This window comes from Gigantopelta aegis, chromosome 3 (assembly GCF_016097555.1).
Source record: "Gigantopelta aegis isolate Gae_Host chromosome 3, Gae_host_genome, whole genome shotgun sequence".
In the NCBI taxonomy this organism is placed as follows: domain Eukaryota; kingdom Metazoa; phylum Mollusca; class Gastropoda; order Neomphalida; family Peltospiridae; genus Gigantopelta; species Gigantopelta aegis.
Window position 1 is genome coordinate 9,134,640 of NC_054701.1, and position 27,690 is coordinate 9,162,329.

The 27,690-nt window shown below is 36.1% G+C and overlaps 2 protein-coding genes across 2 annotated transcripts in view; one reads left to right on the forward strand and one right to left on the reverse strand.

The window, feature by feature from the left end:
- The window catches only part of LOC121367485 (microphthalmia-associated transcription factor-like), a 34,146-nt gene extending 21,982 nt beyond the window's left edge, over nt 1–12,164 (forward strand). Inside the window, exon 8 of the mRNA XM_041491680.1 lies at nt 7,649–12,164. Coding sequence (XP_041347614.1) covers nt 7,649–7,909 — 261 coding nt within the window. The 3' untranslated portion in view covers nt 7,910–12,164. The remainder of the gene's footprint in view (nt 1–7,648) is intronic.
- A 2,610-nt stretch (nt 12,165–14,774) lies between these two features.
- Nucleotides 14,775–27,690, reverse strand: part of LOC121367486 (testin-like) — a 50,527-nt gene continuing 37,611 nt past the window's right edge. Inside the window, exons 5-7 of the mRNA XM_041491682.1 lie at nt 20,859–21,071; nt 19,741–19,899; nt 14,775–18,495 (exon numbers count right to left, since the gene is read on the reverse strand). Of these exons, the coding sequence (XP_041347616.1) occupies nt 18,271–18,495; nt 19,741–19,899; nt 20,859–21,071 (597 nt within the window). The 3' untranslated portion in view covers nt 14,775–18,270. The remainder of the gene's footprint in view (nt 18,496–19,740; nt 19,900–20,858; nt 21,072–27,690) is intronic.

The following is a 27,690-nucleotide window of genomic DNA, read 5'->3' on the forward strand; positions in this document are numbered from 1 at the left end:
TAACAGTGCCCATTAAACAATGAGGGGTTAAATGGGTATAAAGTGTTTTTGTCTTACACAATGTAAATTTACATGTATTCACAGTGCTTAAACAATGAGGTCTAATGTAACATGTATTCACAGTGCATTAAACAATGAGGTCTAACTGTATAAAGCTGCTTTTGTCTTACACACATGTAACTACATGTATTCACAGTGCATTAAACAATGAGGTCTAACTGTATAAAGCTGTTTTTGTCTTACACACATGTAACTACATGTATTCACAGTGCATTAAACAATGAGGTCTAACTGTATAAAGCTGTTTTTGTCTTACACACATGTAACTACATGTATTCACAGTGCATTAAACAATGAGGTCTAACTGTATAAAGCTGTTTTTGTCTTACACACATGTAACTACATGTATTCACAGTGCATTAAACAATGAGGTCTAACTGTATAAAGCTGTTTTGTCTTACACACATGTAACTACATGTATTCACAGTGCATTAAACAATGAGGTCTAACTGTATAAAGCTGCTTTTGTCTTACACACATGTAACTACATGTATTCACAGTGCATTAAACAATGAGGTCTAACTGTATAAAGCTGTTTTTGTCTTACACACATGTAACTACATGTATTCACAGTGCATTAAACAATGAGGTCTAACTGTATAAAGCTGTTTTGTCTTTTAACTACATGTCTTAAACACACATGTAACTACATGTATTCACAGTGCATTAAACAATGAGGTCTAACTGTATAAAGCTGCTTTTGTCTTACACACATGTAACTACATGTATTCACAGTGCATTAAACAATGAGGTCTAACTGTATAAAGCTGCTTTTGTCTTACACACATGTAACTACATGTATTCACAGTGCATTAAACAATGAGGTCTAACTGTATAAAGCTGCTTTTGTCTTACACACATGTAACTACATGTATTCACAGTGCATTAAACAATGAGGTCTAACTGTATAAAGCTGCTTTTGTCTTACACACATGTAACTACATGTATTCACAGTGCATTAAACAATGAGGTCTAACTGTATAAAGCTGCTTTTGTCTTACACACATGTAACTACATGTATTCACAGTGCATTAAACAATGAGGTCTAACTGTATAAAGCTGCTTTTGTCTTACACACATGTAACTACATGTATTCACAGTGCATTAAACAATGAGGTCTAACTGTATAAAGCTGCTTTTGTCTTACACACATGTAACTACATGTATTCACAGTGCATTAAACAATGAGGTCTAACTGTATAAAGCTGTTTTTGTCTTACACACATGTAACTACATGTATTCACAGTGCATTAAACAATGAGGTCTAACTGTATAAAGCTGCTTTTGTCTTACACACATGTAACTACATGTATTCACAGTGCTGTTTTGTCTTATTAAACAATGAGGTCTAACTGTATAAAGCTGTTTTTGTCTTACACACATGTAACTACATGTATTCACAGTGCATTAAACAATGAGGTCTAACTGTATAAAGCTGTTTTTGTCTTACACACATGTAACTACATGTATTCACAGTGCCATTAAACAATGAGGTCTAACTGTATAAAGCTGTTTTTGTCTTACACACATGTAACTACATGTATTCACAGTGCCATTAAACAATGAGGTCTAACTGTATAAAGCTGTTTTTGTCTTACACACATGTAACTACATGTATTCACAGTGCCATTAAACAATGAGGTCTAACTGTATAAAGCTGTTTTTGTCTTACACACATGTAACTACATGTATTCACAGTGCCATTAAACAATGAGGTCTAACTGTATAAAGCTGTTTTTGTCTTACACACATGTAACTACATGTATTCACAGTGCATTAAACAATGAGGTCTAACTGTATAAAGCTGTTTTTGTCTTACACACATGTAACTACATGTATTCACAGTGCCATTAAACAATGAGGTCTAACTGTATAAAGCTGTTTTTGTCTTACACACATGTAACTACATGTATTCACAGTGCCATTAAACAATGAGGTCTAACTGTATAAAGCTGTTTTTGTCTTACACACATGTAACTACATGTATTCACAGTGCATTAAACAATGAGGTCTAACTGTATAAAGCTGTTTTTGTCTTACACACATGTAACTACATGTATTCACAGTGCATTAAACAATGAGGTCTAACTGTATAAAGCTGTTTTTGTCTTACACACATGTAACTACATGTATTCACAGTGCATTAAACAATGAGGTCTAACTGTATAAAGCTGTTTTTGTCTTACACACATGTAACTACATGTATTCACAGTGCATTAAACAATGAGGTCTAACTGTATAAAGCTGTTTTTGTCTTACACACATGTAACTACATGTATTCACAGTGCATTAAACAATGAGGTCTAACTGTATAAAGCTGTTTTTGTCTTACACACATGTAACTACATGTATTCACAGTGCATTAAACAATGAGGTCTAACTGTATAAAGCTGTTTTTGTCTTACACACATGTAACTACATGTATTCACAGTGCATTAAACAATGAGGTCTAACTGTGTAAAGCTGTTTTTGTCTTACACACATGTAACTACATGTATTCACAGTGCATTAAACAATGAGGTCTAACTGTATAAAGCTGTTTTTGTCTTACACACATGTAACTACATGTATTCACAGTGCCATTAAACAATGAGGTCTAACTGTATAAAGCTGTTTTTGTCTTACACACATGTAACTACATGTATTCACAGTGCCATTAAACAATGAGGTCTAACTGTATAAAGCTGTTTTTGTCTTACACACATGTAACTACATGTATTCACAGTGCCATTAAACAATGAGGTCTAACTGTATAAAGCTGTTTTTGTCTTACACACATGTAACTACATGTATTCACAGTGCATTAAACAATGAGGTCTAACTGTATAAAGCTGTTTTTGTCTTACACACATGTAACTACATGTATTCACAGTGCATTAAACAATGAGGTCTAACTGTATAAAGCTGTTTTTGTCTTACACACATGTAACTACATGTATTCACAGTGCATTAAACAATGAGGTCTAACTGTATAAAGCTGTTTTTGTCTTACACACATGTAACTACATGTATTCACAGTGCATTAAACAATGAGGTCTAACTGTATAAAGCTGTTTTTGTCTTACACACATGTAACTACATGTATTCACAGTGCATTAAACAATGAGGTCTAACTGTATAAAGCTGTTTTTGTCTTACACACATGTAACTACATGTATTCACAGTGCATTAAACAATGAGGTCTAACTGTATAAAGCTGTTTTTGTCTTACACACATGTAACTACATGTATTCACAGTGCATTAAACAATGAGGTCTAACTGTATAAAGCTGTTTTTGTCTTACACACATGTAACTACATGTATTCACAGTGCATTAAACAATGAGGTCTAACTGTATAAAGCTGTTTTTGTCTTACACACATGTAACTACATGTATTCACAGTGCATTAAACAATGAGGTCTAACTGTATAAAGCTGTTTTTGTCTTACACACATGTAACTACATGTATTCACAGTGCATTAAACAATGAGGTCTAACTGTATAAAGCTGTTTTTGTCTTACACACATGTAACTACATGTATTCACAGTGCATTAAACAATGAGGTCTAACTGTATAAAGCTGTTTTTGTCTTACACACATGTAACTACATGTATTCACAGTGCCATTAAACAATGAGGTCTAACTGTATAAAGCTGTTTTTGTCTTACACACATGTAACTACATGTATTCACAGTGCATTAAACAATGAGGTCTAACTGTATAAAGCTGTTTTTGTCTTACACACATGTAACTACATGTATTCACAGTGCATTAAACAATGAGGTCTAACTGTATAAAGCTGCTTTTGTCTTACACACATGTAACTACATGTATTCACAGTGCATTAAACAATGAGGTCTAACTGTATAAAGCTGTTTTTGTCTTACACACATGTAACTACATGTATTCACAGTGCATTAAACAATGAGGTCTAACTGTATAAAGCTGTTTTTGTCTTACACACATGTAACTACATGTATTCACAGTGCATTAAACAATGAGGTCTAACTGTATAAAGCTGTTTTTGTCTTACACACATGTAACTACATGTATTCACAGTGCATTAAACAATGAGGTCTAACTGTATAAAGCTGTTTTTGTCTTACACACATGTAACTACATGTATTCACAGTGCATTAAACAATGAGGTCTAACTGTATAAAGCTGTTTTGTCTTACACACATGTAACTACATGTATTCACAGTGCATTAAACAATGAGGTCTAACTGTATAAAGCTGTTTTTGTCTTACACACATGTAACTACATGTATTCACAGTGCATTAAACAATGAGGTCTAACTGTATAAAGCTGTTTTTGTCTTACACACATGTAACTACATGTATTCACAGTGCATTAAACAATGAGGTCTAACTGTATAAAGCTGTTTTTGTCTTACACACATGTAACTACATGTATTCACAGTGCATTAAACAATGAGGTCTAACTGTATAAAGCTGTTTTTGTCTTACACACATGTAACTACATGTATTCACAGTGCATTAAACAATGAGGTCTAACTGTATAAAGCTGTTTTTGTCTTACACACATGTAACTACATGTATTCACAGTGCCATTAAACAATGAGGTCTAACTGTATAAAGCTGTTTTTGTCTTACACACATGTAACTACATGTATTCACAGTGCCATTAAACAATGAGGTCTAACTGTATAAAGCTGTTTTTGTCTTACACACATGTAACTACATGTATTCACAGTGCATTAAACAATGAGGTCTAACTGTATAAAGCTGTTTTTGTCTTACACACATGTAACTACATGTATTCACAGTGCATTAAACAATGAGGTCTAACTGTATAAAGCTGTTTTTGTCTTACACACATGTAACTACATGTATTCACAGTGCATTAAACAATGAGGTCTAACTGTATAAAGCTGTTTTTGTCTTACACACATGTAAAGTTCTACATGTATTCACAGTGCATTAAACAATGAGGTCTAACTGTATAAAGCTGTTTTTGTCTTACACACATGTAACTACATGTATTCACAGTGCATTAAACAATGAGGTCTAACTGTATAAAGCTGTTTTTGTCTTACACACATGTAACTACATGTATTCACAGTGCATTAAACAATGACGTCTAACTGTATAAAGCTGTTTTTGTCTTACACACATGTAACTACATGTATTCACAGTGCATTAAACAATGAGGTCTAACTGTATAAAGCTGTTTTTGTCTTACACACATGTAACTACATGTATTCACAGTGCATTAAACAATGAGGTCTAACTGTATAAAGCTGTTTTTGTCTTACACACATGTAACTACATGTATTCACAGTGCATTAAACAATGAGGTCTAACTGTATAAAGCTGTTTTTGTCTTACACACATGTAACTACATGTATTCACAGTGCATTAAACAATGAGGTCTAACTGTATAAAGCTGTTTTTGTCTTACACACATGTAACTAAACAATGAGGTCTAACTGTATAAAGCTGCTTTTGTCTTACACACATGTAACTAAACAATGAGGTCTAACTGTATAAAGCTGTTTTTGTCTTACACACATGTAACTACATGTATTCACAGTGCATTAAACAATGAGGTCTAACTGTATAAAGCTGTTTTTGTCTTACACACATGTAACTACATGTATTCACAGTGCATTAAACAATGAGGTCTAACTGTATAAAGCTGTTTTTGTCTTACACACATGTAAAGTTCTACATGTATTCACAGTGCCATTAAACAATGAGGTCTAACTGTATAAAGCTGTTTTTGTCTTACACACATGTAACTACATGTATTCACAGTGCATTAAACAATGAGGTCTAACTGTATAAAGCTGTTTTTGTCTTACACACATGTAACTACATGTATTCACAGTGCCATTAAACAATGAGGTCTAACTGTATAAAGCTGTTTTTGTCTTACACACATGTAAAGTTCTACATGTATTCACAGTGCATTAAACAATGAGGTCTAACTGTATAAAGCTGTTTTTGTCTTACACACATGTAACTACATGTATTCACAGTGCATTAAACAATGAGGTCTAACTGTATAAAGCTGTTTTTGTCTTACACACATGTAACTACATGTATTCACAGTGCATTAAACAATGAGGTCTAACTGTATAAAGCTGTTTTTGTCTTACACACATGTAACTACATGTATTCACAGTGCATTAAACAATGAGGTCTAACTGTATAAAGCTGTTTTTGTCTTACACACATGTAACTACATGTATTCACAGTGCCATTAAACAATGAGGTCTAACTGTATAAAGCTGTTTTTGTCTTACACACATGTAACTACATGTATTCACAGTGCATTAAACAATGAGGTCTAACTGTATAAAGCTGTTTTGTCTTACACACATGTAACTACATGTATTCACAGTGCATTAAACAATGAGGTCTAACTGTATAAAGCTGTTTTTGTCTTACACACATGTAACTACATGTATTCACAGTGCCATTAAACAATGAGGTCTAACTGTATAAAGCTGTTTTTGTCTTACACACATGTAACTACATGTATTCACAGTGCCATTAAACAATGAGGTCTAACTGTATAAAGCTGCTTTTGTCTTACACACATGTAACTACATGTATTCACAGTGCATTAAACAATGAGGTCTAACTGTATAAAGCTGTTTTTGTCTTACACACATGTAACTACATGTATTCACAGTGCCATTAAACAATGAGGTCTAACTGTATAAAGCTGTTTTTGTCTTACACACATGTAAAGTTCTACATGTATTCACAGTGCCATTAAACAATGAGGTCTAACTGTATAAAGCTGTTTTTGTCTTACACACATGTAACTACATGTATTCACAGTGCATTAAACAATGAGGTCTAACTGTATAAAGCTGCTTTTGTCTTACACACATGTAACTACATGTATTCACAGTGCCATTAAACAATGAGGTCTAACTGTATAAAGCTGTTTTTGTCTTACACACATGTAACTACATGTATTCACAGTGCATTAAACAATAAGGTCTAACTGTATAAAGCTGTTTTTGTCTTACACACATGTAACTACATGTATTCACAGTGCCATTAAACAATGAGGTCTAACTGTATAAAGCTGTTTTTGTCTTACACACATGTAACTACATGTATTCACAGTGCCATTAAACAATGAGGTCTAACTGTATAAAGCTGCTTTTGTCTTACACACATGTAACTACATGTATTCACAGTGCATTAAACAATGAGGTCTAACTGTATAAAGCTGTTTTTGTCTTACACACATGTAACTATATGTATTCACAGTGCCATTAAACAATGAGGTCTAACTGTATAAAGCTGTTTTTGTCTTACACACATGTAACTACATGTATTCACAGTGCCATTAAACAATGAGGTCTAACTGTATAAAGCTGCTTTTGTCTTACACACATGTAACTACATGTATTCACAGTGCATTAAACAATGAGGTCTAACTGTATAAAGCTGTTTTTGTCTTACACACATGTAACTACATGTATTCACAGTGCATTTAAGAAAACCAGGCTTCAGAAATTCAGTCTTCATTTTTTTTTTTTTTTTTTTTTTAAATTAAAGAAATTCTGCATCTGTCCCTGATCACATCTTGTATTTGTATGTTTTTCCTTTACTTCAGCAACTGGAGCTACTGATGAAGGCGCATGGTGTTCAGAGCGGACTGTCCGACGACCTGGCGACATTGACCACGATGTCGACGATGATTGCCCCCAGTGCCATCAACATGCAGGTTAAAGCAGAGGGCGACATGGTAGACCACTCCGGAAACATACTCAACTTACTGGACATGGATGACTCCTCCCCCCTCGGGGTCGACCCCATGTTGATATCCGCCCCCGTCAGTCCCAGCATGGAGGACGACAGCAGTGACCTCATGTAGACGGGTGAAGGGTTTGTCTCTTTCCTAGAACTCAGAAGTGATGCAGAGATGTTAATTGGTTTTTCAGTGACAGAACATAGCAATGACATCGTGAAGATGAAAAGTGTTTTTTCATTGGCAGAACATAGCAATGATATCATGAAGATGTAAAATGTTTTCTCATTGGTACAAGACAGATGTGATATCATGTAGATGTAAGCTGTTCTCTGATTAGCAGAGCACAAACAGAGACATCATGGAGATGCAAAGTGCTTTCTGATTGGAGGAACACAGTAGTAGCAATAGCATTTAAAAAATGCAGACTTCTTTGTGATTGGTTGCAGACAGCAATGACATGTTAAATATTTTTTCACAATGAATTGTTAACTACTGCATGTGTATTTTCATCTACCTTAACCACGTCCATGAAAATTAACATAAAGCATTATGTTTCTGATGAAAACCGAGTAATTCACCTAAAGTTCAGATGAACAGTATAGTATTACTTTTTAGCTTTCCTCATAAGGTTCACAGATAACTAAATGTGAAAAGATTTAGTTCTGGACAGTTATGCAGGGCTCGAATGTAATAATTTGGAGCCTACAGCAATATTTTAAAAACATTGCCATGGGTGAAACAGCCCTGCCGATGGCAAGTGAACATATCTAAAAGGTTTATTTGCTGTGTGTAGACATATTTCAAAAGCATAAATGCTACACACTAGCAGATAATATACAGTTTGCCAAATTTTTAACCAGTGTTAAAAGTGCCATCAGTGCCGTCGTTAAGTTTGGGTCTTGGTGATGGTATAAATAGAAGATGATGAATGTTATTTTTTTTATCAAAAGATCAACCACAGTGTAGTCTTAGTCTAATGAAATCCTGCTAAAACGTATATTTAGCAAACGTCACAATTGTTTTCCAGGTTACAATGTATGTAACATGCAGAATTTCCATGTTAAATGTATGTAGAAAACATACATTAAAGCCACAGACCCTAGTTTGAGCCTGTAAAAATGGACATTAAGTTTGGTTAATCTACAAACCTGTAAAACATTGGTTAAAGTTACAATTTTTTTTTAAACATGTGTCTGTAATGTTGAATAGTGATATGCCTTAAAAATGGATTAGATTTCATTTCCATAACCATTACTTGCCAGAGGTACGTTTGTTTTTAAAATATATAAATGCATTTCATGGTATTACAAACACCAAGATGACCATAAATACTTCTGATGTACGAAAATAGATCATTTAAATCTAAACAAAATCTAAGTCATGTCTGTATAAACAGTTTTAATCTTGAAAAAAAACTAGGGTTTGTTACTTTAATAATATAAAATACTTCCGTCTCTGTGTATACACTGTTCACTAAAATCAACCTGCTGAGTCCTCCAGATGACATCTTCACCTCATTTGTTTTCTCACGTTAGTAATAAAAGGTTGACAATCACTTTTGGAAAGAAATTTGACAGTTCCCAATTCAGTTGAATTGTTTAAAGTCAAAAGACTTTCTTGAAAACACTTGATGTAAGCACAAAAATTAATGTATGTAGACAAGGCAAAGAGATGAACATTTTGGTGGTAAATTAATATTTAGAGAGGATTAATTTAGGTTATATTTGTAACTGTATAATGTTTCTGAACAAACCAAAGAAGCATAGCAAGGTTATGGTAAATGTAAAATATTGGATGTAATTTTGACAGTTATGTTTTTCTTATTAAACCTTTAACATGGCTATATCACTGCATGTCTATACACATACACCTAGTGTTCATCAACATTCTATTGTATATATTGTAAATAGTGTGTATATAATTGCAGATTTACAGGTGCGTATAAATACATTATACATTAATAGGTTTCCAAAAAGATTCCCGATGTGTGATTTTTTAAGATCCTATTTATTTGTATTTTAATGCTGGCCGACCGCTCGTCTCATAATCCATTCATTTTAGTGCTCTGTTATTTTACCATGTTACGTTTTCTCATTTTGAGTCATCCGTTTTAGCATTGAGTAATACATGATGATGATGAGAATAGGTTTCCATTTTGTTTTTGGTTGTTGTTTTCTCGCTCCAGCGAGTGCACTTGGTAATTTGGTAATTTTGACATGTAATCTTAGAGAGAAAACCTACATTTTTCCATTAGTAAGAAGGGATCTTTAATATGCACCAGCCATCTCACAGACAGGATAGTACATACTATGGCTTTTGATATACCAGTTGTGGTGTACTGCCTGTAATGAGAGAAATCGTGCAAGAATATAGATCACCTGCTTACAACAATGAAGCTTGACACTGTGTGTGGAAAGAAAACAAACATGATAATGTTGTCCTGAACGGCGCACCATTCGAAATTTGATGGACTCATATGGTATGTGTAATTTATTGGTAATGTGAACAGCTGTTCTGGATCGACTTCAGTGCCAGATGATACAATTCGCCTTAACTACTGCTGTGCAGTGTGGGAGAATGATTAATTAAGATAAAATACAATACAGTCAACCTTGTACAAGCAGTCACCTAAGAATATTATAAGACAGGTGACTGAATAAAACAGGTAACTTTACTCCATCAGAATAATTCTGAATCAGATGAATTGGGAGAATTATGATATAAACTTTTTAATGAGGTGGTATTTTAATACAGGTGACTGTATAACACAGGTCACTTTAATATATTTAGGAGAATTGTAATGTAGCCTTTGGTTGGACTTGGGGGTGTCATTGGAGGAAATGGGGGGGGGGGGGGAGAGGTCATATGACATCATTGCTTTCATGACTTGACATCATTCCATGTGTAAATACTTTTATTTGTAATCAGATTTTTATAAGCCACATGTAGAGAATTTGTTTAGTGTTTTGTTGATCGCAGGTTTATTTGTTACACCCTGTCTTCAAGCACGTGTACAGTTAGTTGTGTGTTTTAGACTGTCCCTCTTTCTGTTGCTGAATGCACCAAAAGATATTTTATTAAAGGTGCTGTCTTCAAGCATGTGTACAGTTAGTTGTGTGTTTTAGATATATTTTATAGACTCGGTCTGTTGTTTTGTTGCTGAATGCACCAAAAGCTCTATTATAATTTAAAGGGACTGTCCTGAAGCATGTGTACAGTTAGTTGTGTGTTTTAGATATATTTTATAGACTCGGTCTGTTGTTTTGTTGCTGAATGCACCAAAAGCTCTATTATAATTTAAAGGGACTGTCCTGAAGCATGTGTACAGTTAGTTGTGTGTTTTAGATATATTTTATAGACTCGGTCTGTTGTTTTGTTGCTGAATGCACCAAAAGCTCTATTATAATTTAAAGGGACTGTCCTGAAGCATGTGTACGGTTAGTTGTATGTTTTAGATATATTTTATAGACTCGGTCTGTCTTTCTGTTGGTGGATTGCTGAATGCACCAAAAGCCCTATTGTAATGCACCAAAAGCCCTATTGTAATGCAAGTTAAAGGGACTGTCCTGAGTTTGTTTCTATTGTTAAGATGTTGCTGATTTACAGAGATGTTATTCGGACATATCATTTAAAGTAGCATCCATTGGTGCAGTAGGACGTTTATAAAAAATCAGTGCAACTCGTCGGTTTCTTCTTGTTTGTTTTTGTTTTTTTGGTGATGATTTTAATTGTTTTGGGGGGTTCAGGGGGTTTTTTTTTTGGGGGTGTGGGTTATTTGGTGTGTTTTTTGGGGTTTTTTTTTTTGTGGGGGGGGGGTTCTGGGTTTGTTTTTTCGTCTGGATGTTGGCCGCTTAGAAGAAAAAAAGTGACCTTCATATTACTGTAACAATTTGTTTTGCATTACTATTGGTCATGTCACATGTACTTGGTGCAAATATGCCGACTGATTTGTGTTTAAAAAACACCACCTGCGTGTGTTAGAGTTACTGCATCAGACTTTTAAGAACTCTCTTTTGTGTCGACTTGTCTTAGACGTTACATACACAAATCACTCTTATCTAGTGCCTTCTTTACGTGTACACGTACATGTATCGTAAAACTGGCTCAGTGAAGCAGGACTATGTTATTTACATGTACCCAACTTTGCTCATGTACACGGAGAGTTTCTCAATTCATATATCATAATGGTGTGTATGTGTTTTAGAGAAAACTGTTTGCAAACCAGAATATAGAAATGTTACATGTTGTACTCGATTTTCATGTAAAGACGTACCTTGTTATGTCAAAAAAGGTCGATCAAAATGGGAATACATTTATGTATATTTTCACAGTATACATCTTTTGTGGATGTTTTTCACTGAAATATATATCAAATCAATTCAGTTGGTTGTTGTTACTTTTTATTAGTTCTGTTGTCTTGCCTGAACAAGGTTTGAAGGCAAGGCATAAGTGTTGTACTCTGCTGTGACGAAACTGACAGCGAGTTTAGTTTTACAATCATGAGGTTTTCATGTTCAGATATACATTTGTAGAGATAAGAGTTTTCCGAAATTTTTAATCGCTTATACAGTGTTTCTGCGTTTTTGTTGTTGCTTATACAGTGTTTCTGTGTTTTTGTTGTTTGTCCAAAACTTATAATATAGTTTCGGCTGATTATTTTACATGCATTCTGAATGCGGGCTGCCATTATGCAACCCTGTTTCTAGGGCTAATTTCAGTACCCTACCACCAATTGTGTTTTTCATAACATACATTCATCTTTGTGTAATTCATAAAACGATGAAACGTGGGTCATAACTTTAGTTGCACCTGTGAATTATTGTCTCAGTGTATGTTTTAAAGAAAATCATAATTATTTTTAAATTTAAATGTAAGTACGGCTATTAAGTATGAATTTTTACATAAAAAATTTAAAACAGTATTATTTCTAATCCTACCAGTATAATGCAGATGAAGTATTTGTCCACAGAAGTCTTTGTTAACTAGTTAACAATATCTGAAGTAAATGGGTAATTTTCTAGGTAAGCCTTTCCATGTAAAACACTTTAAACACTGCTGTATTTATTTTTAATTTGAGTGAAGATTTTGCCCAACTCGCTTGAACATTAACCAAATTACTTAAATAAATTTTACTCATCATAATTCATTACAAAAAATAAAACAATCTTATAAAACAATTTTATTGCAGTCCTTTATGTCAAGGTAAATAATTCGTGGCATACTCATAGTTTTCTGGCTAGATCAGAGTTGCTTCCCATATCAATACTCGCGATGATGGGATGAGCTCACCGGGCTCGGTAGTGTGGTTTAGTCATCGGACATAAGGCTAATAGGTACATGGTTCACAGCTCGTAACCGACTGCCACCCAAAGCGAGTTTTAACGACTCGATGGGTAGGTGTAAGACCACTACACAGACAGCGTGCTTGAAGAACCTTAATTGTATATAAGTACCAAAATAAATTGAAATGAAAATGAAGGAATAGGCGCGGTTGTGTCGTGGTTACGCCACAGGACATAAGACTAGTAGGTACAGGGTTCACAGCCCGGTACCGGCTCACCCAGAGCTAGTTTTAACGACTCCGTGGGTAGGTGTAAGACCACTACACCCTCTTCTGTCTCACTAACAACTAACCCACTGTCCTGGACAGACAGCCCAGATAGCTGAGGTGTGTGCCTAGGACAGCTTCTTAAACCTTAATTGGATATAAGCACGAAAATAAAATGAAAGGAATGGGCAGTCTGTATATAATACAATACAATCCTTACTGCAACCTGTGTGTGAATGCATTGGCTAAGTTAAAAATTCACCATTAAAGCAAACTTGTAAATATACTGAGAAATCATAATGGGATTTGCATACCTGGTGGGGTTTTAATCTTTGGTGTATTCGCAGCAACCCCCTCCCCCGTACAAGTTTAACATGATTAACTGTGTGTGTATGTAACATTCTAATATAGTCGAGGAAATGTCCATATTGGAAGGCATATTTAGCAGCCGATTGTTTGTTTAATAATGTTCTATTATAGGCCTACTATTAATTAAAACAGCGACTGTCGTGTGCGAAACAGGTAACATGTGGCCTATACAACTTGGAAAGTATTGCTTGTGTAACGACGCCTCGGCACATTTCATATTTGGTCAGAAGTCGGATGCCACAATAGAAGCTACTATTCCCGAAAAGTATCAAGGGCAGGCACGGTTCAATAGGGGGTTGGGGGGGGGGGGTCTAGCCCCTCCAATAATTCTGAATTACAAATATGGGTAGTAAACTTTAAGGCAGAGATGAATTTTATTTGTAGAATGCAAGAAATTGCATTTCGGTACATCTAGTGGCGAGCAACCTCCCGCTCCGAACCCCCTGGAAACTTTGTTTCGCGCCCTCGATCCCAATCAGTCCCTCCAATCTCAGTCAGCCCTCTCAATGCCTACTTGCTTCCTCCGTGCCTGAAGGAATCTTTTTATATGTCCTTTGCCATAGACATGACGGTACACACCATAGCCTTTGGTAGTTGTAGGGTACTGATTGAACGTTATTGATCCTGCAAACCATCGTATATTTTTGTTTCAATTGAAGTTAAATTTCGTTTTGTTAGAGCACTGATAATTAATAATCGGCTACTGGATGTCATACATTTGGTCATTCTGACACGTAGTCATCAGAGGAAACCCGCTACATTTTTTCTAATGCAGCAAGGGATTTTTTATATGCTTTTTCCCACAGACAAGAACACATACCACGGCTTTTGATCAGTTGTAGTGCTCTGGTTGGAACGAGAAAACACCAATCAGCTGAATGGATCCACTGAGGTGTTTTGGTCCTGCGACGCAAGCCCCTCAGGCGAGCACTCAACCAACTGAGCTAACTCCGCTCCTTGTTTTAATGAGAAAACTGATATAAAGTATGCACTATTACATAGTACGCAAACCTCCCCCTATCTTCGATCTCACCCTGTATATTCCAAAATGAAAGAAAACAAATTACTGTGTTTTATTATAAACTTTAATTTCATTTCAAGCTGTTTTCATTGTTTTAGTATACAATTTTAAACACAAATTTGATTCGATAATTAACAATGACCATCGATGACACTTTTCTACAAAAAGAAAAAAGGTTAGGTTTTAGAAAGCAAAGTTGTTTCCATAACCAAGATTGTCGTATATAACTGGAACATGGTCGGTGTTTTTCACCTGTTTCAAAACAGTAACACGCATTCATTTACGAAAGACACACAAACATAAGGCAGACGGATAGATGTTCAAACATAATGTTAGGTAATGGTTAAACCGCACATGTAAGCAGAAATAAATAATTCAAATGTTTTAAAGGTTAGCAGCCGGGAAAGTTACTAGTTGGATAAACTAGGGTTCCCGAAAAATACTGAAATTGCAAATACCGTGAGACCCCCTAAACCGGACACCCTCAGTACCAAGTAAAATGTCTGGTATTTAGGGATATTGTTTAGAAAGGTTCTCTTTTGGATTGATATTTAAAAAGGGATCGTGAAAAACATCCGGTTTTGATAGAATTCTGGTTTACAGAAGGTCCGGTTTTGAGAGGTTTCACCGCATTAATGAATATTTAGAAATAGGGCGGTTCATTTGCTCGGGGTCATGATTATAAGACTGATGCTGCCATAGTATTCATCGGTATTTACGTTTCAATTACGAAAATAAATGACTTTTTGAAGAATATTTCATCTAAACGTAACAACATCAACACACAAATAAAATATGCATGCTACCATGATAAATTAAAATGCAATTTACATAAAAGTCAAGCCAAATATTCTACACAAAACGTATATCACAGATAGCTTAAATTATGCTCTTCTAAAAATAACATAATCTCAAAAACAAAGCGAACAAAAAATAAGAAAAATTCTATTCTACAATCGTGAAAATCAAAAAATGTAGATTATGAAAATTATTTTCTTAACAAATATAGACATAAACATTAAAACCCTTACATGATTCACAACATTAACTGAACTCCCGATGCCACCATAACAAAACGTTAGCCTCTAGAATCAGAAGCCAAACATACGAGTTTAAACTATAGGATAGGAGATAGGATCACGTAGAGTCTTAAACGTTTACTTCCGAACTCTGAAGGATCGGGAAAATCGGCGTATTTTAAGATTTATTAGTCCATATATAAACAAGTGTTGATTTTTTAAAAAAGGTTTTTAAATAGTGTAAACCTGTAAACATAGGAGTGATTTTTTTAAAAGAATATAAAAAATATTTCTTATACTTCTTAAATATACTTATTTTATTACCCATATGGTTAAACTATATTGGTACATATCAAAGTGATATGTTCCACTAAAACGTCCGGTGGAACGTAACACTTCGACGTTACACGATGACGTCATCGATTAGCGCACTACAACAGTACCGGAACGTTAACCAAACGAGTTGAATGTTACAAATTAAGATCGATTATGGGTAATAAATAGGATGTTAACCTCCAAACCATTTCGTATCATGTTTATGTCCCTCGTGAAATATTTTGTTATTGAACCTTAATTAGGTATAAGCACGAAAATGATTTTTTTTAAATAAGTTGAAATAATAATAGTTGAAAATTATTTCACTCGGGACATAAACATGATACGAAATGGAAGCTCATTTAATATCTTATAGTTATTTTGTACATTATGTGTAATATTAATACTTTGTTGATAGTTCTAAATACAACAAAAGTAACTTTGTTTTTAATATGGCGTTGAAGCTAATATGTTTGGAATTCTAAACTGCTTTTCGGTCTACTGACAAAATATATACCAATACAAAAACGTTTAGCAATTCTGTAAATGTGCTCAAACAAAAAGAAAACTGGTGACTTTGAAAATGAAACTAGATTTAACTGATGGATCATTTGTCATTGTAAGTAGCGGAAGATCTTCAATATAAACTGAAATGCATAACTGTCATGTCTTTGAATGTAGCTTTCTTTTAAAGTACAATGCAATAGTGCCAATGTGCTAAACTGTCTTGTCTTAGCATATATCTATATTCTATCAGATGCTAGTAAGTCGCGTCTGAGGCAGTGTTAAATCAAAATAGAAATATTGTTCCCAAGAGTCTGTAACTGTACGGCTATTGCATGTGCACGCCAGTAGGTCTAATCTTAACTACGTTTCGCAGCAATATGCACATTCAATGTTGTTGATATCTTCTTTATTCTGTATGTGCTTATGTTCATACAAGCTGAGCTGTCTGTAGCAGGCAGCCCAGATGTATAGAATACTGGCAAATGTACTAAGCATATCAATGACGTAATTACAATATTCAGTATTCAATATTACAGTGTTATAATTACCACATGCCAAATACACTGAAGCCATTTTGTGTTTTATACAAAATCAATTCATAGCATAAAATTAAATAATAAACCTGTACTTGCATTATAAAATTACCCAGTAGGCATTAGGGATATTCCATCCATGTTTCACCATCTGGAGCAGTCCAAACATCATCATTAAACAAGGGCAGATCTTGGAAATATTTTAGGGAGGGGACCTAGAGAAAACAAGGCACGCTAAATAACCCATCAAAAAGGCATCGCAGTAAAGGTTTTGCATTCGTGAAATGAAAATTGTAAACATTGTTAAAAACGGGGCACTTAAATAGTTTTAAGGGGATAAGTCCCCCCGGTCCATCTCCTGGATCTGCCCTTGATAAGCTGTCTGCCAGGTTCTATCTAGGCTTGTTTGGACTGCTGCTGCCTTAGTCGTGTATCTATTCACATACACTTGAAGCACCTGTAATATAGACTATCTAATATCCATCTCTATCACAGATATTAAATTCATATGGCACATGTGGTGTACAGTATATTTTATTTGAACGACAAGACCGTTGTCCACTATTAAGACCGTATCTCTGTACAGTGCAAAGTCGAATGGGTACTTAATAAAAAGAGGGATTGATTCCATGAATCTTCATATACTATATTCTATACTATACGTTTCACATCTATACGGTTCACAGTACAGATTAAATATATCCTTAATGGAAATATTTGGCAGGGCAAGAGCTTGTGTCAAAGAGGGCCTTACTAGAACATTCGGTGGATGCAAGTACATGTGTAAAATGATTAGATTACTAATAAACCATCGGTGCCTTAAAGTTATCGCATTAAACTAAAATAAGATCAATGGCATTTTATGCGTCAGGCAACCGTGATCAACTAGTATCTAATTAAGATGGAACTAAACAAAATACTCCCAATACATGAATCTGGGTATACTCTAGTGTCTCATTCTTTTGTAGGTGATTTTCTGACATCGTCGTAAATTTTAAACAGTACAAAAGAAAACAAAAATACAAAACCAAAACATTTGTTGGATGGATGAAGTTCATCCAATCCTCCATGGACTGTCTTCAGACTCGTGCCAAAAAATCCACCTACAAAAGGTCTCTCCCCACAGTAACTATCAACACAGATCAACAACTAAAATAATGACTGGTCTCTAATCATGACTGGTAGTGCCTGGCGTATGACGTAGGGTAATTTAACTGTCTCTGACGACATTCCACACTACAGAAGAGTTTATCTTCTCGCAGTAGGAACTGTTGGTTTATCAAGTTGCGCCCGCAGCAGTGGCAGCTGAAGCAGTGTGGGCATGCGTGCCAGTGGAGGTCGCCGTGGTTCATACCGGGGGAGTCAGCTGTGATTGGTCGTTGACAAGTGCTGCATACCTAAAGGTAATATGAATTTTATTGTTTTTGTAAACTTAAGTCAGTTAATATACTAATATATACAAATGAAAGAATGAGTGCCTAGTAAGATGCCTAACTTTGTTCCCAATCATTTTTTATTGTTTATGCAATAAAATATGTGTTCAATCAAAACAAGTGAAAAGTCAATGTAAAATCTAACACCAAAATATATATATTTTTATAAAATAAGAGTAACTATATTGCAAACGGAATTGCAAAGTTCGTGAATATTTGTCTTAACTAAGTATGAAAACCAAAGCCTCTACCAATTTTGACATAAGCAGGCAAGCTATGATAATTTTAGAAAGTGATTGCATGTACATTATTTAACATCTGGTAACAAGATCAAATGAGATGTTCTGGTATTATTTCAATTTATATATATGCTATATAGCCAGCCAATCAGTCATCAAACACATCCATCCATTATTCATTCAATTATCAATATATTCATCCATCCATCCATCCATCCATCATCCATTTAATTATCAATCTATTCATCCATCCATCCATCCATCATCCATTCAACTATCAATCTATTAATTCATCCATCCATCCATCCATCATCCATTCAACTATCAATCTATTCATCCATCCATCCATCCATCATCCATTTAATTATTAATCTATTCATCCATCCAACCATCCATCATCCATTCAACTATCAATCTATTCATCCATCCATTCAATTATCAGTCTATTCATCCATCCATCCATCATCCATTCAATTATCGATATATTCATCCATCCATCCATCCACCATCCATTCAACTATCAATCTATTCATCCATCTATGCATCCATCCATTATCCATTCAACTATCAATCTATTCATCCATCCGTCATCCATTCAACTATCAATCTATTCATCCATCCATCCATCCATTCATCTATCAATCTATTCATCCATCCATCCATCCATCCATCATCCTCCTTTCAACTATCAATATATTCATCCATCCATCCATGCATCCATCTATGTTTATGTTTGATTATAAGCAATTCCGCCAGCCACCTGCTAAACACGTACTTCCATCCATCCATCCATCCATCCACCCACAAATCCATCCATCAGTAAATCAAAAGTGATGTGAAAGTTGCTGCACTTTATTATTTCCACATCAAATGCTTCACTGCATGTTAACTTAATAACGGACTTGGCACAAACAGTGCTACTACCGGTAAGTACATTTAGCACCAGCTATACTGTCAATATTTATCTTACCTTACTGAAGAGTTTGTCAAAACACAAAAGGCAGTATGGGTTGTTGTTCTTAGCGATGTAGCGTTGTCCCGCCAGGGGCGCGTCACAGTACCAGCAGCAGAAATGGTGGACATGCCAAGACCGGTTTTCAGCTTGGGTGTACTCGCGAGCAAATATGATCTGATAAACAAAACAAAATGAAAAGAATTGTAAAATGTTATCATTTCCGTTATTTTTAATTGTTAAAAATGTATATATAATGTTCTGTTATTTTGATTTGACGTAAATGTAAATAAATGGTATGTGATTTTGAATTGAAGTCAAATTGTGTATTATATAATTTTGAATTGATATAAATTTTAAATGAGTGACTAAAAAATGAATTAGGCTTTCAATCGTTATGAAATTTAAATGAGTAACTTTTTATTTTATTGTGATGGGTTCTGTAAATGAACCATAATCATAATTTTTATCATCATCACCACAATCATCATCATCATCATCATCACCACCACCACCACCACCACCACAATCATCATCATTGCCATCGATATCGTCATCATCATCAACACCACCACAATCATCATCATCATCATTATCATTATCATCACCACAATCATCATCATCATTACCATCGATATCGTCATCATCATCAACACCACCACAATCATCATCATCATCATTATCATTACCATCACCACAATCATCATCATCATTACCATCGATATCGTCATCATCAACACCACAAACAAAACCAACAACAGAAATAATAGTTATGTTATGTTATTATGTTGGGACAGACAAGGGTGGGTTTCTTTTCTTTTCTTAAAATGTTTTTTTACATGTACATGTATATTTTTAATATCAAATCTTATTAAAATTGTATTCAGGGTTTTGTTTTTACCCAAGTGGACGTTGTTGTTGTTATTGTTGTTGTTGTTATTATTTTATTATTATTATTATTATTATTATTATTATTATTATTATTATTATTATTATTATTATTGTTGTTGTTGTTGTTGTTGTTGTGGGTTTAGAGAGTTTTTTAGGTTTTGTTGTTGTTGTTGTTGTTGTTGTTAATTGTTTCATCTAGGCCTTTAGAGTATCACAGAAAATGCAATAGCAGTTGTAAAACTCACTTCATCACAGGCGGTGCACCTGGGGTAGAGCAGGTCGGCGTAGTGTCTGCCGCAGTAGATGTCCCCGCCCTTGTAGAAGTAGATGAGGTCGACGAGAAGCTCCTTGCACGTGGCGCACGAGAAACAGCGTGGATGCCAGCACTCGCCGGGTAGACGACCGGCGTACACGGACACCGAGCCTGAGTCCATGCTCTGCTTGCAGTTGTGACACCTCTGAGGAACACAAGAGAAATTGGTTAGGCAGGTGCGTATGTAGGGAATTGTGATGGGTGGTCTTAGCTCGAGTGCGTTATAAAACTTTTAGAGTCCAGTCAGACGTCACACGCATACAATTTGTATGGCGTGGACGTTCATGCCTCAGTCTTATTAGAGTCTCGAGTCGAGACTCAACGTTCTATAAGCACGGGGCCAGCCCTCCCCTTACTGATATGTTGTAGGGCGAAATCATATCAATAACGAGAGGGCTAGAGGTGACTCCAGTTAGGGTGGTCTAGATTATGGCAAGCGAAAGTTTCTAGGGAGGAACTCGGGTCATGCTCTCCTGAAAAATACTAGTATATGAAGGGTCCGCGGGAAGAACCTGTAATGTTACATTTTTGGTATTGTAATCTTTATTTAATTTTAAAGTTTACAACTCTGAAAACATGTAATATTTATACCCAAGATAGCATAATTTATCAACAACTTTTAATGGCCTACCATAATTAGAGGTTTCATTGTGACCTTGACATGCACGACTGTTATAATACTATCTGTTTAAACATCATAGGATATTCCTGTGGACACTTTTCGGTGGCGTCGTGGTTAGGCCATCGGTCTACAGGCTGGTAGGTACTGGGTTCGGATCCCATTCGAGGCATGGGATTTTTAATCCAGATATCAACTCCAAACCCTGAGTGAGTGCTCCGCAAGGCTCAATGGGTAGGTGTAAACCACTTGCACCGACCAGTGATCCATAACTGGTTAAACAAAGGCCATGGTTTGTGCTATCCTGCCTCTGGGAAGCGCAAATAAAAGATCCCTTGCTGCCTGTCGTAAAAAAAGTAGCCTATATGGCGACAGCGGGTTTCCTCTAAAAAAAATAGTGCCAGAATGACCATATGTTTGACGTCCAATAGCCGATGATAAGATAAAAAAATCAATGTGCTCTAGTGGCGTCGTTAAATAAAACAAACTTTACTTTTCATATACCGTATATATATATATATATTTTTTTTTTTTTTTTTTTTTTTTTTTTTTTTAATCGTTTTAAGCAGGGACTAATTTCGAGCCCTCCCCCCCACACCTTCTACACTCTACACTACGTCTGTTAGGATACAGAGTTTGAAAAAATGATATCCAGTCTTGCATCAGTCATATCTGACGTGGCACGATTGGGTTGATTAAGGAAACAGCTCTAAGTTTCCAGACGTGCAGTACTCAAGTGTTAATTGCTTCCTGTAATAAGTATCTCACCGTAGTTTTTAAATAGTGTCAAATATCTTCGACTATTACAATGTTATTGGGGGTTTTCCATTAAATTACAATTACTAAATTACTAAAACAATCAAGGCTGGATAATCAAGCTGACGACAGTGGTTCAAATCCCGTCACAGCTGGCTCACACATTCATTCATCTTTCTCATCTATCACCCTCTGCCTATCATTCTCATTGTCTTATTTCCAGTTTCGCCCACGATTTCAATCTGTTTCGATCCTTTCTGTCAATTTTCTCCGACTCTGTCTTCTGAGCTGTTCACACCATTGCCTACCTGTCTCAACTTCCTCCACGGGTGCAGTCTCTGTGTATTTCCCTGCACCCACCTGGCATCCTCGTCCTCTGCCGCTAATAAAGCTGGTCTGACCTACGGCACTAACTAACGACCGCCGGTAGTAGGTGTGCATAGTAGGTGGTTACAAGTGCCTCTTAACAATGCCAGAAGAAACTACTAAACACTCCACGAAGTGGCCAGACTAAGCCCACAGCTAAAAGCTGATGGGGAACAGTTGTGTGGCACAGATAGCCACAAGAAACAAGCACCTGTCGCGGTTGGATAGACAAGGACTGGGGTGTGGAGGTGGACAGCAAAAGAAGTTGAAAGACAGCAGGAGTGGCCAGATCAGGAAGAAATGAGATGGAATTCAAAGGAGAGAGAGGAAAGAGGGCACTGGGGGAAAAAAAGCTTTTTTAAATTACTAAAAAGCTTTGCTTGATTTTCAGTTTTAGCTAATTCAATGTTTTTGTCGTCGTCCTGGTACTCTTAGTAAACGAAAATGGATTTTATGCGCAGCAGAAATCGTACATACCACGAAAACAAGAGGACAACGACTTTAAGATCAACATGAAGATTTAACGTGCGTGTTTCCAAATCTTGGTTAAGACATGCGTATCATGAGCAGATAACTCTGGCCGAGTTCTAACATATCACAAAGAACCAATTATGGAGCTCCGTACATACTGCAAAAGTAACAATCCAACAAGAATATCAGTGCAGCTTATACTTGATTCTGTTGCAGAGGCAATTACTTTGAACACGGGTCTTCAGGTGTAGAATATATAAAGAGCTCTTGTCTTGATAAACGTGTTTGTTTCTGTTATTAACACTTTGCGAAATTCGAGATTTTGAAATATTTCTATAACAGAAAAGAAAAGAAAAATGGAATATTTGGGTCCAAAATGACTAACACGGGTTTGGATATATGTTTTGTGCTTTTTCTGAATACACTCGTCCATAAAATAAAATAAAATAAAATGCATTAAAAAGAAGGAGACCCTTTAGACATAACACGATATATACAGTACCATCCCGCCCAAGTGATCAATTTTGCAAAAGCACCTAGGTAGAACTCATCTGATGTAAATAAGATCATCAATCCTTAAACTACATAAATGATAAATGCAGATCGTTCCCAATGATGTTTATTTAAAAACAATTTATTTATTTCATACAGAAATATGTTACAAGCTATATAAACTATAAACTAATGCATTTGTGTAGCATTATGAATTCAACATAGTGGATCTGTTCTATCGTTTAGAATGCGATCAAACAAATGCAGATTAACGTCTATTGTCCATCAGTTGGAAAGGATACTCGTTTTTGCACATGACAAAAGCTCACCTCTTTCAATTTGTGTTTACAAGAGTCAGTCGAGCAGCTAAAAATAGTTTAAGTGATGACAAATGTAAACACGAGCTGGCAGCACGTGGTATAATAATCTCAGACAGATGGTTCATGCAGATAATGTTCACTCTTCATGCACGAATTGTTACTGGAGATGTCGGTTAACAAGTCTATGATTTACAGCACTAGTCACTAGTGGACATAACATTTTACTCTCTCTCTCTCTCTCTCTCTCTCTCTCTCTCTCTCTCTCTCTCTCTCTCTCTCTCTCTCTCTCTCTCTCTCTCTCTCTCATTGTTCCCCTATGGCTATCTCTATTCTCTCTTCCTGCCATAACGTTTATTAATATATATAGCATCAAGGCGGAAATGCTCTTTCAACAAACCATATACATTATCTTATCTATAATATATTAAAAATAGATATGAAAAAAAAGTGATAGCAGTTTATAACTCTCGGCCATCTCTGTGTTATCACCCGAAATATTATTATACGCCCGCTTCGCTTCGCCAAAAAATGTGATATTTGCTAAAATTGGAATAAATATGTTTTTAAGGACCACAGAGTGCCAATAATTTGCATAGTGGATGCCAACTAATATAGTAATAGAAATATAGAACATTTGTGGGGGTTATTTATCAAACTTTTGATATAATGACAAAAAATATGTTAAATTTAGTGAAAAAGTGGTCGAAATTGCTTGGAGTTCTGAATTCACATTGTACGTTTTTGTAAATATTTCAAAAATGAAAACTCCCAGAGTAACATTTGACCCTCAAAATCTTCGCAAGGAACCACTGCATTGGAATATATCATTACTTCGTAATATGGTGGTTGTTTGGGGCACATATTTGGGCAAAGTTCAACCATACCCCCTAATTTTGATATTTTGGAACAAAACATAGCTTTTGAACATTTTAGGTTTATTCGTCTACTTTTGGTATCTCGGTGTCATTTTTGGTATTAGGTAGTATCCTAAAGTAGGTATGTAACATCAGGTACATTATATTTCACAATGCATGCAAAATTGCTCCACACTCTAGGTTTATCATGATCTCTCGAACAAATACGCCTTGTTATTATACAGTATTATTACCAATCAATTTTTAACACAATTGACACAGCTTACAGGCATTTAAAACACATACTAAATAATGCTTATAAATTGAACCTATCCTTTTATGCATCGGGCTACTCTAAATTACAATGAACGTCATACATATTATACTTAAATCACTTATAACAGAAAATAAATGTCTGAAATGAAATCACGAAAGTGTCCCTCCCTTTAGATGCGCAGCATATTTGGCTCAGAATCCGTATTCTTGCTCCTCGTCAGATGGATCATCCTCGTCGAGGCTGTCGTCGTCTGGCTCGACAGACAATGGCTGATTGTCGCAGGCGGCACATTTACACGTCTGTACATTACAGTCCATTGGCAATGCAAACACAACTTGGTAGCTTGCAGCTCCTGGAACAATTACAGGCCAACAAATCAAGAAGAGCCCGAGGTGCTGGCTGTCCACTCATCCAGTCCACAGCCAGAGTTGTTCCATCCTGATCATCCCATTTCCATCCTTTTCCAACTGGACTGGGGGTCATTGGGTGCCTCTGAAGGCTTCGTTTCCAAATTGCTGCCTGGTAATTGGCCCGCTGTACGTGTTTTCGGAAGCAGTCATTGCATGGAAGCAATTGGTGGCTCTCAATCCCGCCCTTCTTTGCACAGAATAGATGGTATCGAAGGCTATTAGGTTCCTTTGTACGAGACTTGGATGCATATAGGAGGCATGTGAAATTCTCCAGCTTATCCATAAGCTCCTTGGCCACATTCCATTATTGTCCCAACTCGGCGAACGTTAGTTGTTACAAATAAGACCTTGCTATTCAGATGCTTGGTGTAATCTGGTTTCCTCCATTCGCTCACCAGAAATGAAATGAGGCTAGACTTATTCCCAACATGGGCCAAGAAGCTTCTCCATTGCCTTACAATTTGCGATGCTGTGATGTCCTGAAGCTTCAGTCCAAGTTCCTCTCCTCTGGCGAGCCTTTCACAGTTCTTGATGGATGTATCTTGGTAGGTATCGAAGACGATGTCGATCCTGTCACTAGTGCTGCCATCTTTCAGTGCCATCGACAAAACAAACTGGGCAATTTCCCCAAGTTGACTTGATCCCCTTTCACCTTCTGGATTATGCTCATTCCATCTATTATGGTTGCAGAATGATCAGGAAGTTGGTCAGCAGGGGCTACATTCTTTTGTAGATAACTAGCAAGAGCAGCCTTGTTGGTTTTACGGTGGAGACCTTCTGGGGTTGCCAGTGCCCATGGTAATGGACCAAGAGGATGGGATAGTACATCAGCCATCTGCAGATTTCGTCCATGTGCCATCACAATGATGCGACCAAACAATGCTCTGTCAGCTTTAATAATCACGGATCTGCCACTCATTTTGACTTGTTTTTTCTTGCATAAATTACTGAATGTTTTCAGTTTGTTAATTTTCATTGGATCATGAAAGCGTTCGATTGGTGGGTCCGTCTCGAGTCTCTCAGCTTTGAAGTTTGTGTAGCATTCAACTCCAATGTCTCTGGCATTCTTCAAATCCGAGCAGATATCTTCGGGGGCTTTTTTGGCTGTCGAGATACTGATAAGTTCGCGGGCTTCTTCAAATGGATTTACCCAGCTCTTCACCAGATGTACGATTGTCGAAACAGCATCCTCATCTTTCCTCACATGCGTTTCGTGCAGGTCAGCATGTGGAACATTTGATCCGTGTTCTTGTACCATTTCCCTCATCTGACCAAGAAAGGCACCCCTGTGTTCTGCAGTAATGTAATAGCGCTTGACTGCTCCTGATTTCAGACTAAACCTTGTTGTGCCTCCTGGGGTCTGTGTATCCTTGTTCACAGTGACTTCAGTCGTTTGGTCAACGGGAATGCGTCCAAATGTATTGTGACTGGATAGTTGAACAGAGAACGAACCACCCTAGAAGGCCTGGTACTCTGGGAGTTTTCATTTTTGAAATATTTACAAAAACGTACAATGTGAATTGTGAACTCCAAGCGATTTCGACCACTTTTTCACTAAATTTAACATATTTTTTGTCATTATATCAAAATTTTGATAAATAACCCCCACAAATGTTCTATATTTCTATTACTATATTAGTTGGCATCCAGTATGCAAATTATTGGCACTCTGTGGTCCTTAAAAACATATGTATTCCAATTTGGGGGGGGGGGGGTCTGGCTCATAGCCTAGTACCAAGATGAGTTCCATAAATAAAATCGTGAATTACTAATGGAGCTCGCAATCTGTGTTGGGTTTTGTCGTTTAATTTTTTCCTTTATTTATTCATTGCATGTTGTTGTTGTTGTGTTGTTTTAGGGTTTGTTTGTTGTTGTTTGGGGTTTTTTGTGGGGTTTTTTTCTTTTCTCTTTCTTTTTTTTGGGGTGGGTGGGGTCTTTTTTTAAATAGTGATATTCTTCAAGACCCTGACATGTAAATACTTGGACTCGGTTCCAGTTTGATTAAGAATTAAAGATCGGTCCCCATCGGTATTAAAGATCGGTCCCCATCGGTATTAAAACAACCATCTCAACACCGAACTGTTTCAATCTCGAGCATTCGCGATGGACGCAAGAATCAGGCTTCATGGATGTACATGCGCATTCGATCATTGTGTCGGATGTTCTTCTCGCGTGGGGGGGCAAGTCGAGACACATGCG